This window comes from Channa argus, chromosome 16 (assembly GCF_033026475.1).
Source record: "Channa argus isolate prfri chromosome 16, Channa argus male v1.0, whole genome shotgun sequence".
NCBI classification, from domain to species: domain Eukaryota; kingdom Metazoa; phylum Chordata; class Actinopteri; order Anabantiformes; family Channidae; genus Channa; species Channa argus.
The window spans coordinates 10,823,598-10,835,799 of record NC_090212.1 but is presented as its reverse complement, the minus strand read 5'-3'; the positions used below and the strand labels follow the sequence as shown (position 1 = coordinate 10,835,799).

Sequence of the window (12,202 nt, the reverse complement as noted above, 5' to 3'; positions counted from 1 at the left end):
GTATAGACAAATGTACTTACATGCACAGTCAAAAACCTTTATGCAGTATTATTTTTACTGCGGAAATACAGAATTGTGTCATTCGCACGAGGCCTGAGAGGGAAAGGTATAGCAACTTTTTAATCTCACTATGTCCTATTTATTCATTTTTCTTTTCATTTTCAATAAAGCACTCATGATAGGTGTACTTTTAGGCTGTTTATTGTGCATGCTTTATTTTGGGCACTGAAACAAGACCAAAGTCTTCCAAGCCTGTGGCTGCAGTCCTACTGAGTTTTCTCTCTCCAGCATGACTGATGTGCACAATCCTGTGGCAAAAAGTCTTTAGTACAAATACACATTTCAAAGACATACACACATTCCAGTGAGTTGTCTTTATATCTATATATCTTTATATGATCACATCATAACTAAGATTGACTTTTGATTTATATGAGCTTTTTTCATCTGGTGGGATTCAATTTCCGTTAAAGTGTGGCTAAAATGTACACAGCCGCTTAGTAAAGTCGGACATTTCTTTTTCTAAAGAAAGTAAAATGCAGTTGGTCTTTACAAACACAGAGTAAGAACAAACAAGACAGAAATGCTTAAAAGAGGGAGAAATTAAATCTTTGTTTGCCCCTTTGTTGAGTATTTGATCTGGTCTGACCAAATGAGTTTTTTATTACACATAGTCTCCCACACTGTAACAGTTCAGGCGGAGCATGTTTCAACAATGACTGAGCCACATTAAAGCAACTTCAAAAATGACAGACGCCCCCCCAATGTAATGGTGGACATCTTTCTCTAGTCACTGTCTCCCTCTAGTGGCAAAGACTGTGCTTCACTTAATGACCTGACAGAAGTCCCCTCACACACACACACACACACACACACAGTTCAGCTTGGCTTCCAGCTGTAGCTCTTTTAAAAATCCAAACTAAGCTTGGATTTAATCTACTTCATACATGTAAATTCACACACAGAAAATACTAGAAGTGACTGAAATAGAAACCAGCACACTGCGAATGAGGCCTGCAAGTCAGTTTTTACGTTTTTACGTCTCTGTATGTCTTTTTGATAATTTGGTATGTTGTTGTTGGACCGTTTTAAATGTTTTTGTCACTTTTGTCACGTTTTTTTCTTTGATTCTGTTTTTATTTTAAATGGTATTTCATTTATTTATTTGCAACAGCTTGTCATTTGTCTCTTCTTTGTTCTTTTTTAACAGTTTGTATTAATTGTGGGTCTATTATATTCTTTTTATTTAACAGAACTTCACTTTGTAGTGAATGTGTTTTCTCACTGAGCTCTGTGACTTTCAAACAAGAGATTTTAACGTGCTGCAGGCCCCTTCAGTAACTCACAAATCCGTGCAGCCTTCTACGCTCATCGTTGGCATGTTGTCGCCATCTGCTGGACATGATTAGCGGAGCAGGAAGTCTGTTAAAGGACAGTAGCTGCTACCTACTATGGCTGGGATGTAAACAGGAAACGTAAGAATATTCGGAGCTCAGCCTTACCCTATTACATAAAAAAAGAAAGTGGCTAAAAGTTCCTCTTCTCTCACGAAAAGCGAGGGACGGGGGGACGGGGGGGGGGGGGTGCTAGTGTTCCGGCCTCATAAGACCCATTTTTTTTTATTAGTTAACTGGCGCAATTAAACGCTGCTTTTGCACCAAACTCCTAGAATTGAATTCTCTTAAGCCATAGTGTAGGTGTGTCATTTTTGTCCCACGGACGGTAGGGCCTGACCTGCTTTATTCTGGAAGACTTGTTAAGATGTGAGAGAAAATATAGATAACAACAACAACAATATAGAAAACAACTGATTAAAAAAGCTGAAGACTTTAGCTGAACAACAACTGGAAACTCAAACACACTAAGCTACAAACAAATTGAATTCAGTCGTTTCCGTGTTTGATGTGGCCTAGGTGGTTTTGTCATTTATTGAAGTAAACTTTTTTCTTGAGATTCACAGGCTTTGACTTTGCCGAAGACCGTCTGACCACTAGAAGCAAATCGATATTTCCCCAAGCGGGACAAAAACTTTAGGAAGACCACCTACAATCAGTCTTGCTGACATTATCATCATTAGTTCGAGCACAGCAGCTGATAATGTGCTTATTGACTGAATTCTACGCGCTCAAACCGACCACATGTGCCTCAAGCTGTATGCATTACCATTACACAGCCCATGGTGCAAATACACAGTGGATTTGTGAGCGGAGCAGACGGAACGAGGCTGAAGCGATGCACGATGCAACTGATTGATCTGCCTGCAGAAATCCAGCTCAGCTCGGAGCTTGAACAGAGGAATTAAATCAGTGCTAAACCAGGTCAATCAATGTCTGGTATAATAATGTTAGAAATGGTGGTTCAATATAATCAATGACTGGAACTAACTGGGTGTCTTTAAAGTTGGAGCAGTTATGAAGCCACTGAGTTTAGGCTACTGGGTTTAGACAGAAGTAACAGAAGCAGATAATCGCAGCAGAGGTTAAATTAGCTTCAGTAAGTAAATAGCTACACGTTTTCGTGCATGTTCGTATGTTAACAAGTGGGGTTAATGGCCTACTATGTTATTTAAGAAAGACCATTTTGCAAAGTGAGGTCCACAAACAAGTGGTGTCCTGAGCTCATGGTAGAGGCTGACACCCAGACCTGTTAGGAATCACTGAAAACCTGGGGGATAAGTCCTGCTGATCGACCATCATTGAAGTTTTGCAGCTCGTTTCTAAAATAATTTGGAAGTAAAACTACTATATGTGTATTATATTTGTCCACATACTTTTGGCCACAAGTGCACGATATTCGATTTTTGATCTGATAACTGAAAGAATAGATTAGTGATGAGCTAACAAGGACTGAGGAACAGACCAACACTGCAGATTCAGCGTCTCTGTCCTTGGTGCTGAAAGTTTCCTGCAGCATTTCATCCGCGCGCTGCGCTTGGGTCGATGCAGCAGATAAGAACTGGACCTAAATCTAACTTCTGAACTTTAATCTAACATTAACTTAAACCTAGAACATGCTTTAGGATTAATTTCAATTTGACATAACATATTCCTTTATGGCTAAGTTTTACTCTTTCTTTGAAGCCCACGTTTTTATGGTGTAAACATGTTACAACTAAAAATATGAAATATGTATGTTTTTCATAAAATAATTGGCTTGAATCAAGACAATCCTGTAACTTAAAAGGATATCTGATAAAGGAACCAATCTTTAAAAAGTACGAAAAACAAATACACTGTATGCATATAATATGAAAAGTTTAATTTACAGTTTCTTGATGATAATGTTATCATTGTCGTAGTCACTTCATGATCATAATGTTTATAAATCCTAATATGAATATATATTTTTTGCAGTTTGCGCCACAGAGCACCAGCGACCTCTTCAGGTGATCCTCAGAGAAAATGCTTAAACTCTATGAGTCTAGCAACAAAGTAATACCAATGCCCCGAGGATAAAGCATCATTCCATACTTGGTTAAATTGTATTTAATCCATCAGAAAACTGTGAATTTCCTGTCAAAGAAACTTCAGGTCCTTTAGGCTTGGACAGAGTTGAACCATCTGTGGGTCAGAAAAGCTACAGAATTGCCTCCACAACATGCAGGAGCACTTAACCATGTTCGCCAGGGGGCGTCACTAGCACGTAGTTTTAAGTTCATCACTATCCTCTAAAGCCTTCAGAAAATAAAGCAGCTACACTACAAAAATGAGATTATTATTCTCTGAGAAGAAAATCTCTCGGATTGGGAGGAAAACATCGTCCCTGTGACAATAACATGTGACGAAGCACACAAAACCTCGAAATAGCTGTGTGTCCAAGGTTGGGAAACACTGGTTGGAATGAACATTTCTGATACAATTCCATGGCCTTCGCACAATGGGCAGACAAGAAAAACGCCCGCGGCTGATTTCTTTGGACCTCGGAACAAAGTATTTTGATGGCGAATTTTTCAAAAGATCACCCAGTGAGTTCTGGTTCAACCTTGTAGACAACAGGCGATGGCAGTTCTGAAAAAAAAAAAAGTTGTTGGAGTGGGGACAGCATAGAGCGTGCTTCGGCTGAAATAAATAAATAAATAAATAAGAAGGTGGAGGACAAAGGGCCTGTTGTAAAGGACAAGTTACCCCCTGCTAAGTGACCCTGACCTTCAGGAGACTGCTGAGAGGGAAAATGGGAGAGAATCAGTGAATCAGCCTCCACTGCCACAGACCAGCCCAACTGACACCTATTATTACTAATATTATTATTATTATTGTAGTTGTTGGGATGTGGAGGCATCATTGGAGCAATACAGGAAAAAGCCCTGCATTCAAATATCTATTGAAAGTAGCATCAAAATATATAAACAAAACGTTATTGCTAATTATAGCGAATAAACTCTTTCAGAATAATGTTTTTTATGAATCACAAATATATCCATGTTTGAGCAATCGTAATGTTAGAGCTGTTGAACGTGGAGCCAAATACAGCCCGAGAGCTTAATTTATAATTTAAAATATTTGTGGTTTATAGTTGATCGTCAGAAGTATTAAAAAAGACAGAACATCTGCCTTTACGACGCTCATGATGTGTCTGTTTTTAAAAACAAATTGAATTCCACCTTTATCATTGAGGTCATATTTAACTGTGGTGCTGTTAAACTGAGATACAGTCCAGAGCAACACATTACCTCATTGCTAAAATGTGAAAGACTTAGATTTCTATGAGCGTGTCAACAACTGTGAACTTTGTAGGCGTCATTAAAGCAATACAGGCCAGTTATATTGAATTCGATTACAACGGCGACCTAATAAAGTGGACGCTAAGTGTATGTTTTACCCTTAAGTAACAAGAAAAGCTGTAAGAAAGATGTCGTGTAGTGCAAAGTACAAAATCTTCCTCCAAAGGATAGTTGTTCAAAGGGCCTCAAAATTGTACTTGAGTAAATGTACTTAGTTACATGGAGCCACAGAAAGGATCTGCAGAGAATCACAGATTTTAGAAAAACACACACAGCCGGTCATTTTTGCACGACCAACTAACGTTTTGGAGCCTGGACTGAAGAGACTGCATGGACCAGATCTACAGTCACACAAAACTTTGTTTCTTTCTGTGGATTCTCCGGGAAAGTATCTGTAGCCTCTTATGAACAGACTTTTCTCCTTGACAATTATGATTACGAAATCCAACCATTTAAGCCAATGATCAGCTGAGAGGTACGACATGCTTTGTTTTGTCCACACTATTCTGACATTATTACGCTCTGCCATATTTCATGCTGAGAGTCGAAAAGCGGGTGTTCATGGTCGCAAGTGCTCCAGGTAAAAGTCCCTAAATGCAGGTGCACCTCAGTGTCGTGTCCTTCAGCAAGTGTCCCATTCATTTTATGACTGTGAATCATCTCGTCATTCAATCGTTAAATTAGCAGCTGAAGCAGGTTAAAAGTTGGACTAGGCCTGTACCTTTACCATCCTGGTTCTGAAGAACCAGACGTAATGATGGCGCATTTTTGCAAACAGATGAATGATGCTAGGACTCAACAATTTTCTGACACCACTGTCACAATATGAAGCTGGAGAAAAATCTAAATGCAGTAATTTAAAAAAATCACATCAGATGGTTGGTTGCCTGTGTGTTTATCTTCTCAATCACAGGTTGATCTGAGGTGAATTTGAAGCGTTTTTACAGCTATAGCCTGGGTACGATCGACATCAGATTACCAAAAAAGTTTGATACAGAAATTACATATCGTGTAGCACTAGAGTCAATTTACTAGTGTTTTTAAATTAAATCTATTTTGATTTTATTATTAATTCCACTAAGGCGATTTCCTACAATGACCTTATTCTACCAGTAGCCCACCAGTGGTGTTCTTGTAGACATATAGGCACTCGATTACAATAGGGCAATATGGCATTTAGATAGCTTTCATGCATTTATGCCGACAAACTATATTGCTCTTTAAAGTGTCTGCACACTGAGCGATGTTGACAAATTCAGTCACAATAAAGAAGTATAGTCAAGGCTGCAGCCCGCCCTTCAACACATATCACAACCGAAGCTGAAAGAAACTACTTACGCAACTTAACAGCACTTATCTGACAAACCCTTAACTTGTCAAAATACTCTAAAGCTGAAATACCTGGAAAAATACACATACAAATTAAATGTCTTAGCATCGATAGCATCGAAAGTAAAGATTTAAAAATACATGTTAATTTCATTTAGAGCCGCTCACAAAGTAAACTAATAGTTGGCGGAATTACTGAAGCGTGACCGATGTGAGCAGGCTACTACAAGTCAGAACACAATCAACTGGTAATTAAATTCTTTTAATGGGGGCTCACGCTGACGCGCTCGTCTGCGCGCACGCACAGACACTCACAGACACACACACACACACACACACACACACACACAGAGAAGTTGTGATTTCCGTGCCCCAGACTACCCTCACAGGAGTCTTTTCTTTGGAGAGAGACCCGCGGTCGCTTCTCTTCACAAAGCAGCGGCAGAGCCCCTTTTGTCCGAGCAGGGACCCCAGACCCATCATTAGCACTGATTACCGCTGACCAGTTTGACAACCTTATTGACTGCGAAAAAGACTTTTTCGTTTAGTCCCCCTGTCCTTATTTTCAATAGAAACGGAAATATTCAACCATTTTGTCCCCGTGGTTTGAAAGAGAAGCAGGAAAATAAAAACGAAAAAAGAAAAGCCCCCATTCCCATTTATTTCCCCTTCACTTGTTTCCCCTCTCTCTAGCTCTCTGTAGAGATTTAGCTTCAGTGTTGTTCAAGCTGAAAGGCTTTTGTTCCGTTTCAGAAATGATTGTAATCTAATTAATTGTAAATTGGAAGAAAGCAGGTGTCGACTTTAACTTTTGCTTTAATCTGCTTTTGCTCACTTTGCTCTCATCCTGCTTCTCAACATATTAAGACTTAACTGTGGGGACATTGTTCAGATTTCGAGTCTACTCATACAGTAGTCCAGCAGAAATACATGTGTGCATATTTTACTGAAATTGTTATCGACGATCACATTACGTTACCTTTGGTCGTTATAACCTGCTGAACTGACAGACGACTCGTATTTTACAGGATGAGTCTCCATCGTTTTCTGCCTGGATTTGGTTTATTGTGATCAAAGATTTACGTTTAGAAAGACGCTGTCGATATTTTGAAACAAACCCAACAATATTGAAAATATTGGGGTGAAAATCGCCCATCGCAGAAAAATACTGTATTATCTTTACAACAATGGAAGCAAAGTATTGTGCAAATATTGTGTAATCCTCGCACAATAGTGTGAACGTTTTTTTAAATGTGGAATACTGCTAAATCTAACACATACAGAGCCTGCTGTGTTCGATTAAAATCAAACAAACAATACGCAGTTTTGTCCTTATAGATGTAGCCCGTTTCATTATTTTAAGATAATACTACATCTCAGCATTAATGTTGCTCAAATTCAGCCATAACATTTTAGCCTAGCAGGGACCGCAGCCCTGTTAATGTTGATTTAAATAATGCATTTGCGCCTGATTACTGAATTTAAGCTTGTGTGTCCTGGGAAAATGGACACTTGCACAATTTAAGAAGCCTGTCTCTACATTGTCTGAGCCCATTTCCACAATCTGCTGTGGTTTGATCTCTCTCTCCCTCTCTCCCTCGTTCTCTCGCCGATCATCCGGGTTAGTGAGCCGGCCTCTCTGTGACCTCTCGCTGTCACCCTGCATTTCAGGACGCAAAGCATGTTTCCCAATTAGGCTTCGCCCTAAACGTGTCAGGGACAATCTATGGGGTTATAATCGCAAAAAACTTTTCTCTTTATGGAAAAGGCCAAGACGATTTTTATAAAACAACAAATGTTCGAAGTCATGACTTTGTGTTTTTTCCCACATGACAATAAAAAATGGAACTAAACCTTTATGCTCTCTTGATCAACAATTATTTTATTAAGTTATCTTTACTTTTTTTTTAATTTCTTTTACTGAAACACATTTTCACTAAAGCGCGCATGCTCAACAGGTTCACCTGTGTACAGGGTAAGTATTAAAAACACCAAGCAAATGAATATGAAATTCGAAGAGACAGAGCAGATCGTTTTAAATAGGCAAATAAACATTATTTATAAAACTTTGAAAGTAAAGTAAAAATATCACAGTTCTTTTTCAACATGAAATACCCACAGAGAACAGCAGGTTAGGCGCTCAAATGCCTTCATCCCTTTTCCTTTTTTTTTTTAAATTTTCTTCTTTATGTTTCATGTCGGGGCGTTGGTGTATTAGTCCGTGAAATATGTTTGGTCCCTAAAAAGTTCTGTTATCCACACGTGGGTAAAATGCAAACAGAAAGTATAGGCCTAAAAGGATAAGGACGGGCAGTCCGCCGCAGATCACAGATCCCTCATGTTTTGGCAGCCGTCAAATATCAGTGTGTGTTTGTGTGCGTGTGTGCGTGCGTGTGCGCGTGTGTGTATTGTTTTTAACTCAACGCAGGCACTATGACTTGTTTTATTAGATTGTCTTTCACTGGTATCCTCCTTCAATTCATCAACACCCTCGATCTGCCCGTCAGATGTCACATTCACTGTCGCTGGAGGTGATGGAGATGGCCGAGGCGGCTGCTTTGCTGGACAGACTGGCCTCCGGGCTGGATGAGTTCCCCAGGCGGTCCACGGTGCCGTCTTCGTCCGCCAGGGAGCGAACCGAGCCGCCGGACAAGACCTGCTGCTGGAGCCTGGAGAGGACACAGGCAGACGGGACAAGCTGACATGTTGTACATAAAATGTAGTATTTTCAGAAAAATCAGAATTTGTTTTTTTTGAAAAAAAATGATGGTAATTTTTTTCCAATTGCAAAACAGTGTCTTCTAAGGACGTTCTTGAACTGAAGGTCACTTTATTCTGTGAATATTTTCTTCTGCTTTATAAAAAGGTTTCTAAAATGTTCCTAATCAAACAGGGATGAATAAAAAACTACTATATGTAGCAAAATTTCGCATTGTTCCTTTTATAAAGCAAATGATAAAACTAAATTTCGCAAACGTTGACTATTTTGCGGTATATTTGAAAATATATCATAAAAATAAATACTATTGTCATTGCTAGAGATACTGTACGAGTACCATCAGAGATTATTTATCTCTAATTTACACCAATAGTAGGATTATAAACACTGCCTTTTCACAGAGATTTTGTAGGTTGTACTACTCACAAGTACCTACTTTAAAAGCATTGGCTGTATTAGCTATTAAACGTGACCAATGCAGCAGCGTGACCTCGAGCCACGCTGCAATAGCCCAGGCCTTTCAACATTTGTAACTGCCAGTTTCAACGCATTATCCTCTAAATATATTTATTACAATATAATTATTGAGCCAATTAGATACGGGGGTGCCACAACAATGAAATAACCCCCAAATAATATGTCAGTGTAGGTTAAATGTTATTCTGTGTGTGTTTCTCTTACTCACGACAGTTACATGTAAAACCTTTTATGCAGAGCTTTGGTCTCCACGAAGCCAAAATTAACAGGAGAAATTATAAAATTGTAGTATTTATTTATTTATTTTATTTAGCCTATTTCTCAGTGCTGTGTGGCCAATTCGGTATTTCTACCCCTTTAAAGGGGACTAGGAGCAAGCGTATATTGCAAAAGCAAAAGACCCCTGATTTGGGGATTAGAGGATAATTCTTATTCTAATATCCAGAGAAATTGTGTCCGAATTTAATGTCTAAAAACCAGCGTGGGGTTTTCCACACAGGTTGTGATTAATAGACTGAATCAGGATGCAGTGTTTTTCTCTTCGACCATGACCAAATCGTTTGTTTACTGTTGCTGGTATCATGATCAGAAAGCAGCAAAGAGAGTCGTCTCACCTGTTCTTTGCAGCCGCTGCTCTGTCTCTTTGTCTGCGATTTTTGAACCAGTTTCCTACTTGTGTGGGTGTAAGTCCAGTAGCTTGTGCAAGCTCCCTCTTTTTACTGGGATTCGGGTAGGGATCCTGCAAATACCATTCTCTTAACAAGTGCCGGGTTCTCTCCTTGAAGCAATGAGTTTTCTGCTCTCCATCCCAGATGGTTCTGGGAAGGGGGAACTTCTTTCGCACCCTGTATTTGTCCACCGGCCCCAGTGGGCGTCCCCGCAGCTTCTCGGCCTCCTGATAGTGCGCTTCGAGCCACAGCGCCTGTAGCTTTGTGTGCGATTCTTTGGTGAACTTGTGGTTCTCCAGGATGTGGTAGAGTTCACGGAAATTGCCCGTGTGGAAGGCGACGACGGCCCGGGCCCTCAGCACAGACTCGTTTTTGTTGAGGACCTCGCAGGCCGCTGGCGCGACGGGCAGCGACCAGAGGAAGCGGCCGAGACGCTCGACGTCCCCGCTCTCCTCCAGAGTCTCGCAGACCCCGGCGACCTGCTGGGGGCTGAAATTCAAGATGGGCAGCTGAAACATGGAGGCTTCTCCTGTGTTTCCCTCTCCCCCTCCTTTCTCCTCTCTCTGTCGTTCCTCCGCGTAGACTCCTCCGCTTCTTTTTTCCGTACGCAAAAGCAAATACAAGACACCCAAAGAAACAAGGCAATCCCAAAGTTACCGAACCAATCGTATGACCAGCCGTGAAAAACAAACAGTAATCGCGGCGGAGGAGAAACGATGCTCCGTGGGGACCGGCTACCGCATCCTTGGGTTTGACAAACTTGGCAGGCAAAGGGCTGAAGGTGCGAGAAAATTAAAGCCGGAGCCGCGAAGTATTTTTCAAGGTAGACTGGGATTGAAAGTAGGAAAGAATTAAAGCCGGAGCCTAGATGTATTTTTTAAGGAGGGAGAAAAAGACAGTCAAACCCCCTCTGATGATTTCCTATTGGACTTGGCAGATTGGCTGCACAGTTGCCATGGATGCACGTCAATCACTGTCAAGTTCGGCCAATCAGGCGGAAAAGAGATCTCAGCGCCTCCCTTTTCAAAAATAATATAAACATTTTGACCTTTTTGCTTCGCGTCTTCAAATGTTTAGCAGCCCCGCCGTGCTTTCCAAACACCCTCTGCCTTTGTGCGGCGGGCGGTGTTAGAGAAAGACTCTTCAGTCCATATAGTGAAGTGCCAAAGCAGCAAAACACGCTCAGCTCAGTCTCCCCTCAGAGCTCTTGAAATAGGCTTTGCACAGCAAAATGACACATCCCCGCTGACTATAGGCTACATGTCTTGCCCTGAGGTCAGTAGATAATATTAGATATTAGACTATATACAGTTTGTATTTATACTATCTTTATCATGGCATAGTACCTTTAGCTTTTTGACCAAATGTATGATAGGTTATATTTTTAATCTCAGTCGACGCATAAGCTATAATACCCTTATAATATTGCTATATCATAAGCCAATACAATTTGAAAGTATATTTTCATTTATTTTAAAAGAAGATCAGGCTCAGTTAATTTTTAATATACAGATACGTTTAATATCGGTATATAGCCCAAGTCATCAACGCAGAACAGTAGAAATCGTTTTATGAATGGTAGAATTAATTTTAAAAGGGGTCATTATTTGGTCTTTATTTTAGCAAGGAAATCTGCAGCCAACTCAGTTTTGTAACCTTGCACAGTGTTATTCAAGGCCCCACGCATTTTTCAACCTCAAACAAATCATTTTTTATTAACACAATAAATTATATTAGCGCACAAATCATTTTGATGCATTGGTTTTGGTGTGGCGTGAACAAATGGTCTTTTCAAAGACACAGGCTAATTGATTCCTGTTATATTGACATTTGTGTGCATGATGGTGAGCCCTGCAGACTGAAGCTCATACAGCAGCTTAAATTTACAGTGCCGACAGCATGAGTGCAGGGAAGCTGCGTCCAGGCTGTAAAACAGAGCAGGGGACAAACGTTATATTTGTGTATATAGGATTATCATGGCCCTGCCAGGCTACTCGGCTTTAGTATCAGACACACTCCGTTTTGTGCACAGGCTGATTTAGTAAATAAGAGGGCGGATAGATAGCGCAGATGGTTTGAAGTGTCGGGTCAGATTATTTCATGGCTGGATACAGTAATAAAGTTCATTCTGACGGAAAAGCCTGATATTATTTTCACATACACTCTCTCTCTCTCCCTCTCTCTCTCTCGCTCTCTTTCTCTATCCTGTGCACGCACGCACGCACGCACACAGCGCACTCTCGAGCTGAATCCCCTTCGGGCTCTTTTTGCATGAATTATAGACTCTTG

At 40.4% G+C, this 12,202-nt stretch overlaps 1 protein-coding gene across 1 annotated transcript; it reads right to left on the bottom strand.

Moving 5' to 3' along the window:
* Positions 1 to 8,478: 8,478 nt before the first annotated feature.
* On the bottom strand, positions 8,479 to 11,024 carry six6a (SIX homeobox 6a). Its single transcript, XM_067479121.1, has 2 exons — positions 9,860 to 11,024; positions 8,479 to 8,718 (listed from the first exon to the last, which is right to left on the bottom strand). Exons 1-2 carry the CDS (start codon positions 10,429 to 10,431, stop codon positions 8,553 to 8,555), a joined length of 738 nt encoding a protein of 245 aa, XP_067335222.1. The 5' UTR covers positions 10,432 to 11,024; the 3' UTR covers positions 8,479 to 8,552.
* Between the last annotated feature and the right edge of the window lie 1,178 nt (positions 11,025 to 12,202).

Bases quoted from the DNA above. Each gene is read 5' to 3' on its own strand.
- six6a (XM_067479121.1), bottom strand. From the start codon at position 10,431: ATGTTTCAGCTGCCCATCTTGAATTTCAGCCCCCAGCAGGTCGCCGGG. The intron at 8,719-9,859 runs GTGAGACGACTC...TGTCCTCTCCAG, and splicing joins GCAGCGGCTGCAAAGAACAG to GCTCCAGCAGCAGGTCTTGT.